Source organism: Mytilus californianus, unplaced genomic scaffold, assembly GCF_021869535.1.
Source record: "Mytilus californianus isolate M0D057914Y unplaced genomic scaffold, xbMytCali1.0.p SCAF_2, whole genome shotgun sequence".
Lineage (NCBI taxonomy): Eukaryota > Metazoa > Mollusca > Bivalvia > Mytilida > Mytilidae > Mytilus > Mytilus californianus.
In genome coordinates, this window is record NW_026262668.1 from 117,788,754 (window position 1) to 117,809,863 (window position 21,110).

The 21,110-nt window shown below is 34.9% G+C and overlaps 1 protein-coding gene and 1 long non-coding RNA gene across 2 annotated transcripts in view; both read right to left on the minus strand.

Annotated features, from left to right (window-relative positions):
• LOC127728673 (uncharacterized) overlaps nt 1–21,110 on the minus strand; it is a 96,777-nt gene that overhangs the window by 11,246 nt on the left and 64,421 nt on the right. The gene's annotated exons all lie outside the window — the stretch shown is intronic.
• LOC127728661 (60S ribosomal protein L5-like) lies at nt 956–20,656 on the minus strand. The gene is made up of 8 exons (XM_052236269.1): nt 20,558–20,656; nt 17,861–17,930; nt 14,212–14,327; nt 11,250–11,384; nt 5,612–5,814; nt 4,585–4,756; nt 1,476–1,564; nt 956–1,084 (listed from the first exon to the last, which is right to left on the minus strand). Exons 1-8 carry the CDS (start codon nt 20,558–20,560, stop codon nt 991–993), a joined length of 882 nt encoding a protein of 293 aa, XP_052092229.1. The 5' UTR covers nt 20,561–20,656; the 3' UTR covers nt 956–990.

Below are 21,110 nucleotides of genomic sequence, written 5' to 3' on the forward strand. Positions count from 1 at the left end.
AGGGGTGGGGCCAAATAATCTCCATGGAAATGAGATGTGCCAATGCAAATACAACTGCATATCAACTATCATTGACCTACCACTAGTGGTTCCCAATAACTGACCTAATCAAAAACTAATACTTCACCACCACTGGTTCAATAGGATTTCAGGTAATCAATAGGTCAGTAACTAATATGGCGTCACTCAGTGGCAATAAAGGCAATTGCTGTTAAAAACAAACCTAATGTGATATGAAAGATTTTGGCAAAACATCATTAAGCATTGTATTACAATGTACAACACAAATAAATTATAATATATATTCAGATATAGTCTTGCTTATCATCAAACTTGCATCATCATTGATGCAGGAAGCACATTTGTTTTATCTGACCAGTTTTATAATCCTTCTCCCCCTTCATGCCCTTCCCCCATCAGAAATCAGCCAAGAAATCTCAATCATTGAGCAATTTCATTCATGGAGTTTTCAAACCATGCTAGACCCTGCTTCTGGATACTTTACAGTAGATAAAAAAAAAATTGTGTACCTTTTATGCTTGCCAGTTTAAAAGTGACTAATTTGAGATGCAGTAAATCAGTGCATGAGCACTGCTTCCACTGAACATGTAAAATTGTGAAATTATTGAACATATTTTTTTTTCTACAATGCACCATGAGCAATTGATTGATTGTTGGTGCTTAACACCACTTTCAGCACATTTGGCTATATCAGCAGCCAGTTTTTTTGTAGGAAAAAGCCAGAGTGCCCAGAGAAAACCACGATATTCAGCTGGAAAACTAGCAATCCTGGCCAATCAAAGTCTGAATCAAACCCAACTGCAATGTGTGGGTTTTGAGCTCACAATCTCAGTGTTGACAGGCTAGTGATAACTGTAGATGAACTACCATCACCACTCCACCACTGTTCCATCAGCAATTGATCAAGTATATAAAATAAGAAAGTAAAAATAAATTAGGTAGGACAGATTGTTTTATTTAGCACAGTCTTTATTCAGCCTCTTCTTTACTTTTTAAGAATGCCGCCTTTTTCTGCTTGACTCTGTCTTTCCTCTGTGCACTTGCCATCTTGGATCGATTCCATCTGAAAGAATACAATAATAATAATGTATTTAATATTTGGATAAATGGGAAATAGTTAATGATCTTTGTCATGCATTAGGTTTAGCTTGACTCTTATTCGAATAGTTTTAATTTTTAAAACTTTTACACCTTTTTATCCCTTCGTTGTAATATTTGCATTATAACTTCATAGTTAATTTACAGTAACTTTTCTATGGAAATAAACCCAATGGTTTTTCGAGGAATACGTTTCTACTTATCTGCACTCAATGTGTGTTGAAGTGTTTGAGAGGTGGTGATATTTGACGAGGTCATTTTCATTGAAAGACTTTGTGTCGCTATAAACCAGTTTGTCATTGGGAATGTTTTGAGTTAACTACTGTATGTATTCATATTGGCTATGTTTAACTTACCTCTTCTTAGGAACCTCTTTAGATACTTTAGCTTTAGCTTCAGGATTGGATCTTATTGCAGCGTGACCTTTCTTGTACATAGTCTCTACCTATTATGGAAACATAATACTTATTAATGACAAGGAGAGAATCCATACCATCTATACTTTCTGCCTTTTTAATTACAAAGCTTTATGTGCCCATTCAGGTTCATTATCTACCTGTTAAAATCAAAGATCAATACGATATCAAAAGATATGGTTTTATCCCCTCCTTAACTTGGATAATAAAATGCTCCGCAGGGCGCAGCTTGATACGACCGCAGAGGTCGAACCCTGAACAGTTGGGGCAAGTATGGACACAACATTCAAGCTTGATACAGCTCTGAATTTGGATTGTGATTAAATATTTGACACAGCATAGGTTTCTGACACAGAATGAATGTGGTCTAAGAACTTAAAAATTTTAAATTGGACATTCACCTATTATGGTCCAATATCCAAAATCTAAATACATGGTTAGATTCAGCATATCAAAGAACCCCAAGAATTCAATTTTTGATGAAATCAAACAAAGTTTAATTTTGGACCCTTTTGACCTCAATGTGGACAAAGTTGATAACGGGGCCCAAAAATCAAAAATCTAAATACATGGTTAGATTCAGCATATCAAAGAACCCCATATATTCAATTTTTGTTGAAATCAAACAAAGTTTAATTTTGGACCCCCATTTGGACCAACTTGAAAACTGGGCCCATAATCAAAAATCTAAATACATGTTTAGATTCAGCATATCAAAGAACCCTAAAAATTCATTTTTTGTTAAAATCAAACTAAGTTTAATTTTGGACCCTTTGGACCTTAATGTAGACCAATTTGAAAACGGAACCAAAAATTAAGAATCTAAATACACGGTTAGATTCGGCATATCAAACAACCCCAATAATTCAATTTTTGATGAAATCAAACAAAGTTAAATTTTGGACCCTTTGGACCTCAATGTGGACCAATTAAAAAACGGGTCCCAAAATCCAAAAACTTAATACACAGTTAGATTCAGCATATTAAAGAACCCCAAGAATTCAAGAATAAAACCCCATTGAATTGATCAAGAAATAAGCAATTTATACAAAGTATCTTCTTTTGCACAATACTGTGCAATTGAATATTTCTTGCTATTGCGCAATACTGTACAATTGACAATTTCTTGCTATTGTGCAATATTGTACTATTGGATATTTCTTGCTATTGCGCAATACTGTGCAATTGAAGATTTCTTGCTATTGCGCAATACTGTGCAATTGAAGATTTCTTGCTATTGTGCAATACTGTGCTATTTAAAAAATTTCTTGCTATTGCACAATACTTATTATATAATAATTTACACATCCTTGGTATGACGTTGGCGTCGTCGTCTGGCGTCGTCCGAAGACACATTGGTTTTCGCACTCTAACTTTAGTTTAAGTGAATGGATCTCCATGAAATTTTACCATAAGGTTCAATACCACGAAAGGAAGGCTGGGATTGATTTTGGGGGTTATGGTACCAACAGTTAAGGAATAAGGGGCCAAAAAGGGGCCAAAAATAAGCATTTTTGTAACTTCCAGACAATTACTAGTGTGTAAGTGTTGGGATCTCTCTGACATTGTACCACAAGGTTCCATATCACAAAGGGAAGGCTGTAATTGATTTTGGGGGTAATTGCCTCAAAATTCAAGGGGCAAAAAACAAGCATTTTTCTAGTTTCATGACAATAACTTGTGTATAAGTGTTTGGATATTTCTGAAATTGTACTACAAGGTTCCATATCACAAAGGGAAAGCTGGAATTGAGTTTGGGGGTAATTGCCCGAAACGTTTAGGAATTGGGGGCCAAAAAGGGGCCAAAAATAAGCATTTTTCTAGTTTCCAGACAATAACTTGTGTTCAAGTGTATGGATCTCTCTGAAATTGTACTGCAAGGTACCATACCACAAAGGGAAGGCTGGGATTGAGTTTGGGGGTGATGAATCATAAGGGGGTTCAAAAAATTTGGGGGGGGGGGGGGGGGGGGGGGGGATTTTTTTTCTTTTCTTTTTTTTCCTTTTTTTTTTCTTTTAAATTTCTCCATTTTAAGTTGGTTATTTCTGATTTATATTTAAAAGCAAATAATAATGATATGGTAGGAGATACACACCAAACGACCAAAATTTTTTTAATTTTTGCGGTCGTATAAAAAGGGAAATGTATAACTGATACATTCACTGCATGATGGCATATTTACAGTATCCATTTTACCATCATGACCATTGTCATCTACCTTGTATAAGATACAGCACCCCTCCTGTTCTTACGTTACCAACATTTCTTTAATGTAGCTGACACATGCAGAAATATAAGGGACAATATGTCCTAGACGTTTCAATACAAAATTACTTTTCAGATTGTTACACAGTTAAAAAGAAAATGCAAGACACTTTCTCCAATCAATTTTTAAACACAAATGTATGAGTGTTAAGCATACGAAGCAAAAATTCACAAATAAAAAATAAATTAGTATTAAGCATTTGAAGTAAAATTTCACAAATAATTATCAAGGATAACCAGTTTCCCCTTCTAATTCTTCACCTGAACTTGACTAAAATTAACTTAATATAGACACAATATAGATAATTTCATAATATCAATTTTTTTTAATTATTAAAATCAAAAATATTTCAATAAACATTTAATCACTTTTTGAAACATGGCACTCAATTTTACGGTTACAAATTTAATCAAATACTTTTGTGAGAAGACTCACAATACATATTCATTATATGTGAATATATATCTAAAAAAGTTGCAATCCGATATTAAGTACTGGAAACCAATATGACTGACTGATAGCAATCAAACAGGTCACAAACTTATCATATACTCCTGCGAGATATATAAATCAACTGTGACTTATTCCAACGAAGAAGACCCTTTAAAAAAAGTATAAAGTCATTGTTATTGGCCTCAACAGCAAGGGATCTAACCTTGGAGTAAGATTTATGGAACCAGTCAAATAGCTGTCTCCATGAAAACAAATTCTGGAAAGTACACACTAAACATTTTTTTTACATATATCCAATTGAAAGTGATAATCTCAAATATGGCTACTTACAGTATCTGGTTTGACGCCATTTTTGATGAATTGAGAGAACTGTCTCTTGTAAGCATCATCATCTTCCTCCTCTAGTTGTTTCATGTAGTCTGAAACATGCTTGCCAAAAATGTGGTCCTTGTGGACATCAGCCTTGAATTCACTTCCATCATATCCAGGGAATCTCTTGTTGCTAGAATTATAATTTAAACCATACAGGGTTTCAAAATGAGATAGTGTTGCATGTTTCAACTGTTTTAAATATACTTTAACATTTTACAAGTGCAAAGTTCTTTTACATTAATTTCAGGAAACTGATAGTTGTTAAAAAGTCGGGTAAAAGCCATGTAATGTCACCTGAATCATGCTATGTAAAAAGAAAAATGATCTAAAACACCAACTTATTTCAACAACTCATTTTCATTCCATAATTGCTCGATACTTCAATCCCCCACCCCCCAAAAAAAACCAACAACCAACCATTATATTAATATTCAAATGCAATCTGACCAAATTTGGAATAGAAGTTGAAATTTTTATTGAAATAAATGGGGAAGTGTCCATGGGACACAGATGATGCCCCCCCCCCCCCCCACCCCTGCTTTCATATAATGTTATAAAGGGACATAACTCAAGAATAGTAAAAGTGATGCTACCCAAATTCGTACTTGATCTGTGTTTTGTGGTAATAAGCATTGTGTATAAGTTTCTTTAACATTTGGTTGAGGCAAACTAAAGTTAAGAATGGAAACCAATTTCGGGATGTACGGATGGACTGACACACAAACGGACAAGGGTAAAACTTAATGCCCCCTCCACTATGGCAGGGGCATAAAATATTGCAAGCCTGTATCTCTCACTCTGGTATTACATCAGGGTTTCCAAAAATAATTTGTGCAAGCTAAATATAATTTTGAATCCTTTGCTTTTGTGACTAAAGGCATTTATGCAAATCAAGATATAAACTGTTGACAAAGATATACTCTCCTGTGTAACAAGTAAACTTTAAAATCAAGACCTTAAACTACTTGGAAATATTTCAATATACCTGTGAGGGATATCAAGACCACCATCAACAGCACCCTTCATGGCTCCGAACACTCTGGCTCCAGTTGTGGTTCTGAAGAGACCAACATCTAAGTAACATCTAAAAGCACCTGGCTGGCCATCAACATCCTCATTGCTGAACTCGTCACCATCAATTTCTTTCTGACCTTGATAGATTTCATCAAGCTTCAGTTGCTTCAAAAGCTACAAGGAACAAAACTATCTTGAACATATTATTAAATAATTCAAATTGACCAAATACTCTTAAGGTATAAAACCACTAATTCATAGCCCCATTGCTTTCTATGTTAAATTCTGCAATTTCAAGCATAAATGGCTACTTCGTCTTAAGTTCAAATAAAGTGGCAGTTATTTCATGTCAAAACTGAACCTTATGCTGACTTGTGCTGAAAAAATCAACATATCTTTAATTGCATATTAGAGCGTACTGGTTCCCGGAAGTTTGATAGTACAAAAACAGGAACTTCTGATCTGAACAACAGGCCAAATGAGCCCTCCTATTAAAATTTCATATACTTCTTTATTATTCAAATAAAACTTTCAACAAGGGTTCTACAGTGATCCCAAGTCCCCAAGCTTTCATTTGATACTAAAACTACCCAAATTTTCCCACTATTGACCATTGGCTATGTGTAGGAACTATTTTGTTTAAAATATGTACTACTTTCTTGTATGTTCTTTCCGACCGGGCCTGAATTAGTGGTTCTATACCTTAAGAGCATGTATCACTCATCTTGATATATTCCAGTTCCCTATGGCCAATTGTCAATCCGATCAAATTTATTGAGTACTTCGGCCTAGTGTTAAAAATTTTCATTGCATGTCAAATATAATAGAGAATTACTCCTAGCTCCTGGCCCTGATTTCCACACAAATGCAGATGAGTCCATCAACTCTGTGCAGCAATTGGTCTTCTAAATGATTTTTCACAAGTATCTTATTATTTTTTCTACATGTCCTATGAAATAATGCACATGTTATTATGTCACAGTAAGAACAGATTGTTTCATGAAGTCATTTACGCGGATTGACTTTGAGATAACCAGTGCAACTCAAAAAACCAACTCCAGATTGGTATGTTACTGGTGACAGTTTGAAGGTGGTTTAATCAAAACCAAATGAGGATATTTTGTAGAGTACCTTTCATTCATCATTCCTGCCAAGTTTGATTAAGCTTGGCTAAGTAGGTTCAGAAAAATATATAAATGGGGAGTATGTCCTTGGGACACAGATGATACCCCGCTTGCATATAACGTTATATAGGGACATAACTCGAGAACAGTAAAAGTGACGCTACCCAAATTCATACTTATCTGAGTTTTGTGGTAATTACCATTGTGTATAAGATTCATAACATTTGGTTGAGTCAAACTTAAGTTTAGAGAACGAAAAAACTAAAAATTCAGAAATTTTTCCATTTGTAAAGGGGCACTACTCTAGAACAGTAAAAAGTGACACCAACAAAATTCAAACCAGATCTGTGTTTTGTAGTAATAAGCATTGTGTATAAGATTCATAACATTTGGTTGAGGCAAACTAAAGTTACAGAACGGAAATCAATTTCGGGATGTACAGACGGACAAGGGTAAAACTTAATGCCCCCTACTCTACGGTGGGGGCATAAAAACAAATTTCTGCCGGGTTTAACTGGGACTGGGAACCAACAATGCTGTCAAAGTATCATATTATTCGGCTATCATACACCAAGGCATCCAAAAATCATTTGAGCCAGCCAGACATTTTTTTTAATTCCGATTTTAATCCTGCAAGACTTAGTAACAAAAGTCAATCAAGCTAATAATTTGGGCATCACAACAATGATTCAGATTGACACAAGAGTGGACACACTGAAATGTCTCGCCTTCTTTACTAACCATTGATATTATGTTGATAGTCCTAAATGAAAGCTTTACTACAACTATTACATAAACTTAACATGATCCAAGAAAATGAAGTCAAGTCATATAAACCAAACAAGAAATACATGTACACCTTACAATCATTCAATACACTAAATATAGTTGACCTATTGCTTATAGTTTCTAAGAAACAGACTTAACCAAGAAAACTAAACATTGACCAATGAATCGTGAAAATGAGGTCAAAGTCAGATGAACCATGCCAGGCAGACATGAACAGCTTACAATCCTTCCATACAACAAATATAGCTGACCTATTGCTTATAGTTTAAGAAAAACAGACTGAAACACATAAACTTAACACTGAGCAATGAACTGTGAAAATGAGGTCAAGGTCAAATAAAACCTGCGAGACTGACATGTACATCATAGAATATTTCCATACACCAAATATAGTTGACTTATTGCATAATAGTATAAGAAAAAAGACCAAAACTCAAAAACTTAACTTTGACCACTGAACCATGAAAATGAGGTCAAAGTCAGATGACACCTGCCAGTTGGACATGTACACCTTACAATCATTCCATACACCAAATATAGTAAACCTATTGGATAAAGTATAAGAAAAACGGACCAAAACACAAAAACTTAACTATAACCACTAAACCATGAAAATGAGGTCAAGGTCAGATGACACCTGCCAGTTGGACATGTACACCTTACAATCATTCCATACACCAAATATAGTAGACCTATTGGATAAAGTATAAGAAAAACGGACCAAAACACAAAAACTTAACTATAACCACTGAACCATGAAAATGAGGTCAAGGTCAGATGACACCTGCCAGTTGGACATGTACACCTTACAATCATTCCATACACCAAATATAATAGACCTATTGCATACAGTATAAGAAAAACAGACCAAAACACAAAAACTTAACTATAACCACTGAACCATGAAAATGAGGTCAAGGTCAGATGACACCTGCCAGTTAGACATGTACACCTTACAATCATTCCATACACCAAATATAATAGACCTATTGCATACAGTATAAGAAAAACAGACCAAAACACAAAAACTTAACTATAACCACTGAACCATGAAAATGAGGTCAAGGTCAGATGACACCTGCCAGTTGGACATGTACACCTTACAGTCCTTTCATACACCAAATATACTAGACCTATTGCTTATAGTATCTGAGATATGGACTTGACCACCAAAACTTAACCTTGTTCACTGATCCATGAAATGAGGTCGAGGTCAAGTGAAAACTGTCTGACAGGCATGAGGACCTTGCAAGGTACGCACATACTAAATATAGTTATCCTATTACTTATAATAAGAGAGAATTTAACATTACAAATAATCTGAACTTTTTTTTCAAGTAGTCACTGAACCATGAAAATGAGGTCAAGGAAATTGGACATGTGACTGACGGAAACTTCGTAACATGAGGCATCCATATACAAAGTATGAAGCATCCAGGTCTTCCACCTTCTAAAATATAAAGCTTTTAAGAAGTTAGCTAACGCCGCCGCCGCCGTAGCCGCCGCCGGATCGCTATCCCTATGTCGAGCTTTCTGCGACAAAAGTCGCAGGCTCGACAATAAAAACGATATTAAACTTTTAGAATTTTTATCTAAATTTGATATTCTGATGTAAACTGTTACTTTGACAGTGCATCATTCAAAATGTGCAACATCAGCGTACTAACATCTGCTTTATACTATAATCTGTGTACATTTACGATGCACAATATGTTAAAATAGTTCATTCCATGTTATTTTCCCAAGAAAATACTTGAAATGAACATGTGATAAAGGTGAAATTAATATCTTTAGCATTTTTGAAGAATTCGGATGCATTATTTAATCGCACTCCTGCGCACAGGTGTACTAGTTCAAACAATGTGGTTCTATTGATTTTTCACTTAAAACCTTTTTTACAACCTTTTTAAATTATCATAAAATCTTATTTTAATATATATTTCTGATAGGCTAAATAATTTTTATCAAATTTACATCAGACAAAATCATTTTTACTTAATTTATTAGATGTAAATGAGTGTAATTTTAGAAAATAACTGGAACTAGACTGATCGATGTCCAGTACAAAATAACTGGTGGACAACTATTTAACCTTGATAGTAATGAGGGGGTATCAATTGGGCTTATTTTAAGATACTTATTCATCATGTCAATTTTATGACCAGCAACGTGTGGCTGGCAAAAGGTCAGGCCAAAAGGATTGCTATACTTCCAATTCTTTTTCTGAATTATGTTAAAATGGAAAACCTACGTTATATGTCTGTTTTGGGCTCACAACAACTGGACTGAAAATATAATTTATCTGACAATGCAACACTTTTGGAAGCCATGTTATATTCATGTATGTTTAAACCCTTTGGTTCTATTCATAGTAACAATCACAATTTCAATATGTAATTTGACAAAATCAACATATTTTAAAAACTATTTACTGTAAATAAAAGAGATGCCTAGTTTTCTATGATATAATATCTTGTTTTCTTGTTTCAAATTGTGGCAGAATCAGTTAGTGGAAAAATAAGTTTTTAGTCCAAGGGTAATTATATAAGGCCGAGAAAAAAAAAATCTGTGTTTCCGGTAACCCGACCGACCCTGTTTTTTTAGCCCCGACCCTAATTTTTTTATTGGATCTTCAAAAAAAAAAAAAAAATTGGTATCAACCGACCCTGTTTTTGACACAGGCTTCTGTTAATCGACATAATTATTTATCTAACTGCACAGAAAGCCAGTAAAACATTTTATTTATGTCAAAAGGTATTCCAAATAGGTTAAAATCCAAGAAATTTGCACAGCAGGTGCTTCAAAAACATTGCAAATGGCCGCACTTCCGGTATTTGAAACTAATTACGGACACGGACTTGGAAAAACCATAATAATTTTCTGGATTTCGTTTACAATGTCAAAAAAAAAAAAAAGAAATCCGACCTACCGACCCTATTTAACAAAATAATTTTACCGGAAACACAAGATTTTTTTTTTTTAGGCCTAAGAGTAAATGAACTTTAAATTAAAAATATTTGAGGTCATGGCATATATGTACAAGTGGAACACAAATATCAATAGATTATGTAATAAACTGCTTCGCCGAGCGCAGCAGGATACAACCACAGAGGTCCAACCCTGAACAGTTGGGTCAAAAATGGACACAATATTTAAGCTTGCTACAGGTCTGAATTTTGATTGTAATTAAATATTTGACACATTATAGGTTTCTGACACAGAATAACTAGAGTCAGTGAACTTGAATTGGTTGATGATTTGAATTTATATTCAATTGAAGATTTCTTGCTGTTGTGCAATACACTGTGCTGTTGCGCAATACTTAGTAAATCTGTTTTCAGACTATATACAAAGAATTAGCAAAATAAATTGACACCACCTATTTTTTTCTTTGGAAAATTGACAATTTCCTAAATCTTGAGGAAAAAAAATTGAACCCCCCCCCCTAAAAAAATAATATTTGGAGAATAGAAGAAAATTTGCGATCGTATAAAAATTAGTGGTGGACAAGTAAATATATAAACATATCATATCTCTACCATTCATACATAATTAGACAATACAACGAATGTTAATCCTTAATTTCATTTTTTAAATGTAAAAGACTCTTGAGACCTTATCATTTGATCAAATAAGGATGTATTCACTGCATTAAATGTTGTCACCAAGATCAACATGAGTATTAGTTCTACCTACTCTTCTGGCCAGCAAGAGTCCTGTACAGTATGCTGCTGCATAGTTAGTCAACCCAACCTTGACGCCATATCGAGGGAGCTCATGAGCATATGCTGCACATATAATGTAATCTCCCTCAATTCTTGCGTACGCTATCTGAAAAATAACAAGCACAAATGGTTATGAAAACCTCTACAATAATTGTGATACTTAATATACTTGACAATGTAAATATTTGCCACAATGCAGCTTCATGGATATGGTTCACTTACTGAGAAAAGATAAAAATATTGTTTTCAAATTTTCACTTATTTTTCAAAATCTAGGTCACAAAATAGTCATAAAAATTATATTGCTTACAAGACAATTTCCTATCTTATCTTTAAATTACAAACTTCTGTTGACCTTTTGCTATCAGCACCCATTTTAACAATAGTGCACAAGCTGAATTGTCCCGCCTGTTTTACTTATCATTGAATTTATGTTGAAAGTCTGTAATATGAAGGTTTTACTACAAGTATCACATAAACTAAACATTGTCCAATGAACCATAAAATTGAGGTCAAGGTCAGATGAGACCTGTCAGTCGGACTTGTACCCCTTACAATCATTCTGTACAACAAATATAGTTGACCTATTGCTTACAGTATCTGAGATACGGACTTGACCAAGTAACTTTAACCATGATCACTAATCCAGGAATAAGGTCGAGGTCAGGTGAAACCCACCTGATGGACACAGGGGTAGAAATAAGAAAAGAACATTGATTTGCCCTACCAATGCGGATGGCTTTGCTGTCCGTGGCAACGAGCGAAGTTGGTCGCGCTTAAGGCAGGGAGTCTGGGGTAAATGAAGCCAAATCCTGCATTCTAGACCTCTCCTGGCAGATGATTTCAAGTTTTCATACACACTTTTTTGAAACAAAAACTTTTACAAAAAAAAAGTGATAAAAAAATTTCAGATGTACATGTAGATATTGACCCAGTTGCCAAATTTCCTGTAAAAAATATGCATTCATTCTAAACAATGCAATTATAATTTATTTTGGCATTTTACATTTTACAGCAATACTATAAGATCTTGTTTCTACAGTAACATTGAATGATTTTGAAACCTTTAATTTCATAAAGAGTCAGCCTGTTGAAGACCTTGTGGTGACCTCTGAATGTTTGCTGCTGCTGTCGTTCCTAGTGAATAAGGTGCATCTGGCGTCTTTATTACTCTTTATTGTAACTAACTGACAAATTCAAACTTACAAAAGGGTAACTGTTCACTGCAGAAATGAGCACATTTAGTATGCTCAGCTGTAAAAGGTAAAGAATTTAAAATTTCTACTTTCATTTTTATATCAACCCAAAAGTCGTTTGTGTTCTGATTGGATCGTTGTATCAACTTCCTTTCATGATAAGAAGCGAAAATCCCGGAGCAGGTGTGACTGAACATTCTAAAACGCCAGCTCTCGTCGTCTTACGCATAGTAATTTACCAATAGAAGTATTCGGGGGAAACCAAGATGTTTACTATTTTCGGGCATGCGCACATGAAATAAATAAAGACAACGAAAATAGTAATATAATAATACACACACCTTGGAGAAATTAACGTCCGACATAGTTTGTGTCACAAACACAATATTTCAACTTGCCCAGCGGACAACTATGTGATGGGTTTCACTTGCCTCAGGCAAGCAGGATAGCGCTTATTTTCAAACCAAATATAGTTATTCTATTACTCATAATAATGAGTATTTCACTTAACAAAAATACTATTTTTTTTTCAAGCAGTCACTGAATCATGAAAATGAGGTCAAGGACAATGGACATATGATAGACAGAAACTTTGTAACATAAGGTATTTGCATACAAGGTCTTCTATCTTCTGAAATATAATTATAAAGCCTAAATAGTTTACGCCATCACTGCTGGATTGTAATACCTGTCTCGCATACTGCAACTTTCTTTGCAAGCGAGACAAAAACTAACAAAGATATTGCAAATCATATAAACATAAATTTTGCTGGCAAAATCTGGCAAGAAGCATAGGTAGCAAGACTACTAAGTACCATCACCATAATTCCAAGTTACTTGAAAATAAACTAATCCGGGACACAGAGATACGAGTGGCCTTTATATAATTTTGAAAGTAAAATGACACCACCTTATCATGTAAACTATGCAAAACATTCAGATTCGATGAAAGAATGACTAAATGTGCAGGACAAAATATTTTCTGCAGAAATGAGATATGCCAATGCTAATACAACCACATAGTAAATTTCTTTGACTTATCACAAGTGGTTCCCCTCAAACAGACCTAATCACAATTTTTAACATGTAAGCAGCCATATATAATCACCATGGAAAAGGGATGTGCTAATGGGACTGTATACCAAATATCCTCGACTTACCATAAGTTTTTCCCCTTCAACTGACCCAATCACAAATTGTCGATGTCACCCCTATATACAGCACACCCAAGTCTTGCTTTTGGGACTTTGGGAATTTTTTCAAGGTAAGAAAAATTGAATGGTAATAATTTTCAAACTCTATTGAAATATTGGTGATACAACCACCCTTTTTTTTAAGAAAAAAATTACATTAAGAAATGTAGCCATGAGGTTAATCACATAATTTATATTGCAATATAACAATTTACATTCAGCCACCATTTTCATATTGAACTGAAATATTGCATTGCCAACCTCATGAATATGAACCTTTCATAAAGATTTTTGTAAAATTTGTTGAGAAATACATGTATGAGAGCACTTGCAAGAAGATGATACCCTGCATTTCTATGCCCTGTTTTTCCGAAGCTTTGGACATGAGGGGTGAAAAAAGAATAGCTTTTAATATTAAGAACATCTTTGCCTGCCCAAATTGCAATCTGTTTGCCCCCCCCCCCCCCCTCTGAAGTAAAAAAGCTTATCAGCTGAAAATTAGATATAAACACCCATAAAATCTGAATAACTAGTTTCCTCTTACCTGACAGATGATATCCTTGTTGGTAAATCGAACAATCATTCTGTATTTTGGAGTGTTATATTTGTTTTTCTCTTGAATGATGAGGCGTTTCCTGGCATAGTAATCTGTCCTACCCTCTATAAAAAGATAGGAATAGAGTAATTATCTACATAATAACATAGTTCATGTACACAGGACAAGTATGCATTATACTTTAAATTCTAGGGAGAAACGATTTCTCCTTGAGAGCAGAAGAGGAAGTGATGGCATAACAAGTGGTCCTATCTCTGTTATCCCCTGGAATGTCATGGTTCAATTTCCTGGCAGGGTTCAACCAATAACTTTATACCTGATATTTGCTGCTTCTTTACTACACATGCAGTATCTAGACATTACAGGAGATTGGTACGGTGACAAGTCCTCCTGAGAACTGTTAATATGTGTACTACCTAGTACATTATAAACAAGCACAGCTTGCTGGTAAGTACAAGCAAGTTTCATATTCCTTCACATGTCATTCTCCGGAAAAAAAGGAATATTACTGCTGTGCTTTTACTTTTTTATATTACATTAAAATCAAATGTACCATTGTATTTGGAGGTCATGATAATTGATTTTGGTAAACAAAATTTGATGAATAACTGTAAATTTGAAGCAATAACTTAAAAATTTGATTCTTAGCACACACATTAATAACTTTGCCATACTACTTTTTTTTAGAAAATGTCTAATTTTCCCTTATTTGCAAAGAAATGCAAATGAGGTAGATCTTGCTGCTGATGACAAAAAAGCTAATATAGGTGATCAATGGGCAGGAAGCAGCCCACAAGTTGGCATTTGCCTGCCAAAAACAAAATCTAATGATTTTCTGTCCCATTTCGTTACCAGCAAGACCAGGGATGCAGATTGAAGATTGCATAGACACATGAACCACAAAAATACTAAGCTCTGAGAAAAACAATTCTGGATATGGCAGGGGTCATGCTACCAGGCGACTCTGGCGAAGATGTCCCTTTCCCTTCCGTCACTTCGCTTTGCCCGACTCTCAAAAGCGAAAACTAGTCGCCTGGTGGTTTACGATACTCTCTTTCAGTCGCTTTCGTCATCGGCAATATTCAATTTTTACCAAGTCGATGAAACAGCAATTTTTCAGTAAAAAGTAAAGAAATTCAAAGACATAAACGATTTATTTTCTTTAGAAAGGAGGTTAAAGCATTGATTTTAAAGTTGGTTGCATGTTATTTCATAAAAACAATTTTTTATCACTTCCAGTACTTGTTAGAGAGCGTACATCAAATCATTCTTATTTTCGGCAAAATAAGTTCGTTACTTCATTAGAACGCGATGAAATTTGCCTGAAGTAAATTTGTTATCCATGTATTGCATTAAAGACGTCATATTCCTTTCCAAATAGCGTGTCAAACATCTTTTATTTTTGTAAATTTTTCTTCTTCATCCGCCATTGAAATATTTGTACTAAACTACCGATCAGAACCAGACCAGCTATGACCGAAATCCCGATTCTTACGATAATGACTACTGAAGAATGAATGGCACAGCTGACAGAGGAATATTGATCCCAAAAAGAATAAACAGCTGCGCCATGAGCGCATGATACGCCCGTCGTCTTGTGTGTGAATTTTTATGCAATAAGCATAAATAGTTTCTGACATACGGTGACATGCGAAAACCACCTTTTTTTTTTACAAAAAACTCAATATCTCTAAAATAAAATTTTGAATCATCACCAAAAAGTATACAGATCTTAAGGTTAATATAACTAAGAAGTGTGTAAAGTTTTAAGCAATAATCATAAACTGTTTTTGAGATACGGCGCGACATGTGAAAAACCCCTCCCCCTTTTTTAACAAAATACTCAATATCTCTAAAATAAAATTTTGAATCATCACCAAAAAGTATACAGATCTTAAGATTAATATAACTAAGAAGTGTGTAAAGTTTTAAGCAATAATCATAAATTGTTTTTGAGATACGGTGCGACATGTGAAAAAAAACACACACCTGTTTTATTAACTAAGTCCCGTAACTCAAAAAGTTTTAATCTTATTTTCACCAAAAAGTATACAGATCGTTTGACCATCATAAGAAACAACTATGTTAAGTTTCATGAAATTTGGATAAGTCATTCTCAAGTTACGGTGCGACATGTTTACGCCGGACAGACAAACAGACGTACGGACGCCGGACATTTGTATACCATAATATGTCCCGTCAAAAATTTGACGGGCGTATAAAAACCAAACATTGTAGCGCCGCGATCGAACGAGCACTTCTCTCTCAAATCTCACCACTTCTCCCTCTCATTTTCAAAAAGAGAAGTCACTTCTCCCTATGATTCTGAAGTAGTGTGAGCCCTGTATGGTAGTCTTAAGGAGGCCAATTAAACCAAAATTCCTGACTATATAGATATTTTCTTATTTCTGGCTTCACCAGGACCTGCAACTAGAAGAATTCATTCCCAAAGCGTATTAAAATCATAAACATGTTCAGTAGTTATATTCCAGTGGGTTTATGTTGTTTTTGGAAGTTTGAGATCTATATGTTGTGTTGACCAGCAAGAATAAAGAGCTGAGCCATGAGCGCATGATATGCTGTCTATTTTTCAAAGAATAAAGTTCCAAAACTCCTCAATGTCATATCAGAAATTTATAAAAAACTATTAGTGTGTGAAAACTGGAAAATCCCCCTTTTTTTATGAATTAAATCCCATACTTCGGAAAAGTAAAATCTAAAATTTATAAAAATCGAAAGGGAGCTTACATTAATAGATATTAACAATTCACCAAAGTTTCACCAAAACTGCTCAAAGCATTTTAGAGTTATAGTCCGAAAACTGGAAAATCCCCATATTTTAATAAATAAAACCCCACAACTCGGAAACATAAAATCTAAAATTTATAAAAATCAAAAGGGAGCTCGTGTCAATAGATATAAACAATTTACCAAAGTTTCATGCAAACTGGTTTAAGCGTATTGGTGTTATTGTCAGACATGATGATGACGGACAGACCAACAACGGTATCCCATAATACGTCTCATAAACGGGCTTATAAAAAGGAAGTCAACCCAAAAACGGTATTTTTTCTCCAAATTTTCAAAGTTTGAAATTGGGTTTAAAATGCAGAGTTTCTTTTATCTAGGATGTAAACAATAAATTGCCCTAAGTTGAGGGATTTGATTTTTGATTTTTGGTGTTTTAACGCCACTTTTAAGCACCACTTTTGGGCTATTTCGTGGCCGCCAGTTTTTAATGGTGGAGGAAGCCGGAGTGCCCTGAGAAAACCACTGACCTTCAATTGGAAAACTGACGATCCTAGTCAATTAAGATTGGAGTCCAGTGCACCTGCACAAGCGGGGTTCGAACTCACAACCTCAGTGTTGACTGGCTAGTGATTACAGTAGTAACTACTTAGACCACTCGGCCACCGAGGCCCCCTAAGTTGAGGGAACATGCCTTAATTTTGAAATCAATATTGAACAGCTAACATCTGGAAATATGCCAAGCCATTGGTGCAAAAAAAGCTAGTTTTTTAGGTAGAGGCCACTACATTACGACCTTGTGAATAGCGTTACAACTCTTGCCTCTCTCTCAAGTAGACAATTCTGCCAAAGGGCTCAGTTCTACCACTATCTCAACTGTTACACTTACCTTGCCTCCTCCTATACTTTACTTGAAACCTTTTAAAGTATGCTTTATTTTTCACTACTTTCACAAACCCCTGAAAATATAAAATATTGAGATTTTAATAGTGCATATTTCTTTCTCATCTCATTTAAATATTGCTATTGTCAGGTCATTCAATATGTCAAAAGGCAAAAACAAATGCTATGGGGACTAATAAAATATTAACACAATTGACAGTATACCCATTTCAAATTCAAATATTTTATTCGACAAAGCACAATATATATGACACCGCCTAATCTAAGTGTACAACATGACAAATTGTGTAAATAGAACATAATACTGAAAACACGAGTGATTTCAAGTATTTCAATTACATGTATATACTGTATTTTCTTTTTTACTATAGACAGCTCCGAAGGCTGTGAGACAGTCACACAAACCCTACTTGACAGTTTGAGTTCCGAGGAAGAGGATTATGGTGACTACATACAGTGAATTTGAATATGATGAATGAGACTAAGAATTACCAGATAATATTGTGGACCAAGGCTTCCAAAACGGTCATATATTCCGGACATTTGTATAATGTCCGGTAAAAGTCCGGCTGGGCAAAGCATGAAATGGTCATCTACTTTTTAGTTTTCAAGGCTTTCTTAAGAGACGGTCATTTTAACATAATTCGCGATCTTTTTGACCCAACCTTTATGCCACACATTTCCGGTCATAAAGTGACATGATCATTAAGTACTATCAAAACAACCCCTACTTTAATACCTTCTCATTTTAATCAAGGCTAATTAGTTGTCGAACAGCTGAAATTTACCTGTTCAGGTGACAGGTAAACTATTTTGAACCAGACATTAATCGATCTATTCAAAGTTATTTTCTTACATGTCAGCGGTTTGCATCTAATTAATTTAGTCAAAAAGATTTAAATAATCAGAAATACGTTTACAAATATGATTTGATGAAAAAATTAAAAAGGTGAAAATGAAAAATCGTCATTAACCACGTTGTTTGAACCAGAGACATGTCTCTGTTTGAACTAGTACACGTGTGCGCAGGTGTTAAATTTAATTATGCATCCTAATTTCTTCAAAAAATGCTTAAATTGTCATTGTTACCTTTATGTCACTTTTATTTCAAATATTTTCTTGAAGAAATAACGTAGAAAGAGCTACTAACACTCATTCATGCTTTGCAAACGTACACGGAATTTACGTATCCGTCTCTGGTCCATGTTTAACCATTGTCAAGATAACATCCGGTGATTTAAAAACAAAAGTAAAGTTTTTGACAACGTTATTTTGCACAAATAAAGAGTCTAAGGCAGATATAAGAACGCTGATGTTGCACACCTCGAAAGATGCACTGCCAATTTAACAGTTTACGTCAGAACTTCGAATTTGAATCAAAGAAAGTTTAATATTGTTTTTTTTTTTAATGTCAATCATTTGGATGCCCAACTCGGCAACTGATTACCATAATTGCCTTTTGTTTATTTAGTCTTAAGGGATTAAAATCGGGATAATATATAAAATGTCCGGCTGGCTAAAAATAATTTTGGAAGCCCTGTTGTGGACAGCATGATATCATTTGGCATATAGAAATTGAAATTAAGAACGTTAATAAAAACATTTGAAAATACACTGATTTGAATACCTGTAACCTACTGCCAGAACAATGATGATGATGGATGGCTGCTTAACGTCCAGCGGCAAATTAATATGCATATTCAGGACGAAAACATGTTAATGTAATATTAATATTTACCCTGCTTTGTACTAGAATGACACACTGAGCCGAATTTTTTAACGCGCTAGTTCACAAGGTAAAAGTCCACAGGAAGACTAGTCACCTTACCCGGACTCCGAGCCGACCAGTCTTTGCTCTGACTCTTTAATGCCGCATGCTTAGGGGAGAAAGCTGCAAATACCAATTTTAAAGTCTCTGTTTTGACTCTGCTCGGGGTTCAAACCCACAACCTCCCACTGTTGAGGCGAACATACTACAACGAGACCAACGAGGCAGTACTCAGGGAAGGACCATTTAACTCTGATGGGAGTTATATTTTTTTGTTTTTGGCTTAACCATAACTCCCAGAGTATGATCAGGGAGGATCATTCCCGATCCGATGGTATTTTATTATAAAACCGGATATGGGTAGGCGTAGCCTATAAATGGCATTTGACTATTTGTACCCGCATGCGGGTACGCGCAGATACTGTATTATGACGTGTGACAACTATTGAGATAGCAAGATTTATAAAATGTCAGTTTACGGTTTAAACCTAAAATTTGGCAACTATTCATGGGTCACAATTGAAGAATTTTGCAGTAATGTTTTGTGGGCTGTTTTCTTCGAGTCATTTTTCTTCACTTGGGATAATTTTGAGACATTACCGCCTTCATGGCCTTGGTATCCCCGTTTCACCAACAATGTATCAAAATAAGAGTTTCTGAATGTGTCTATCACTATCTAAGCATATCACATGGGAACTGGTACTTGACCAATAGTCATTTTAATTGTTTTTCCAACTGCTTCGCAACATAAACGTGTTCGACGTACACGTGCAGTCTGTACAGTCTAGGCGAAAGTTAGTTTATAATCTGCAAAAATCAGAAGATTACATTATCATCGGGTTGATGTGCGACTTCAAAATGAAAGTATGGACGTTTAATTTTTAATTTGTGATACTGCCATTTTTCAATTCTCACCATTTTTAGGGATATCTAGGATTTATTTTCCTAGTTTCCAGATAGCTTCGGTTTTAGGGCCTTCTACAGCCGGAAAAGGAAGTACTCAAAGATTTCACTAAAGACCTGAACGCGGAGAATAGACATAATAACTTTTTTACTTTTCAATGGATCTTCAAATACCCTTACCTTAACGAAGAAATTAAAACTCCTGAATTCTACGGTTAGCTATTCAAACTTCAGGGGGGGTTCTAGGATACTTGAAAGCGGGAGCGTAGAAACAAATCTTTCGCCGAGTCGAGCGAGGCGAAAAAAAATTTGGACTTTTTTTTTGCTTAAAAACATAAAATAATTGTGAAATGCACTAATGTAACGGTTCCTGACTTGGAGCATGTATATTTTATAGTTTTGTTTTTTTTTAAAAGGGGGGGGGGGGGGGTACGCCCATTACGCCCTCACCTGGACCCGCCCCGAACTTGAATAATCTTTTTATATTTCAGTCAATTGATATCCTTCAAAATTACGAGTTACTAGTTACAGTCGGCAGTCGGCAGAAATTCACAGTTTTTTTTAA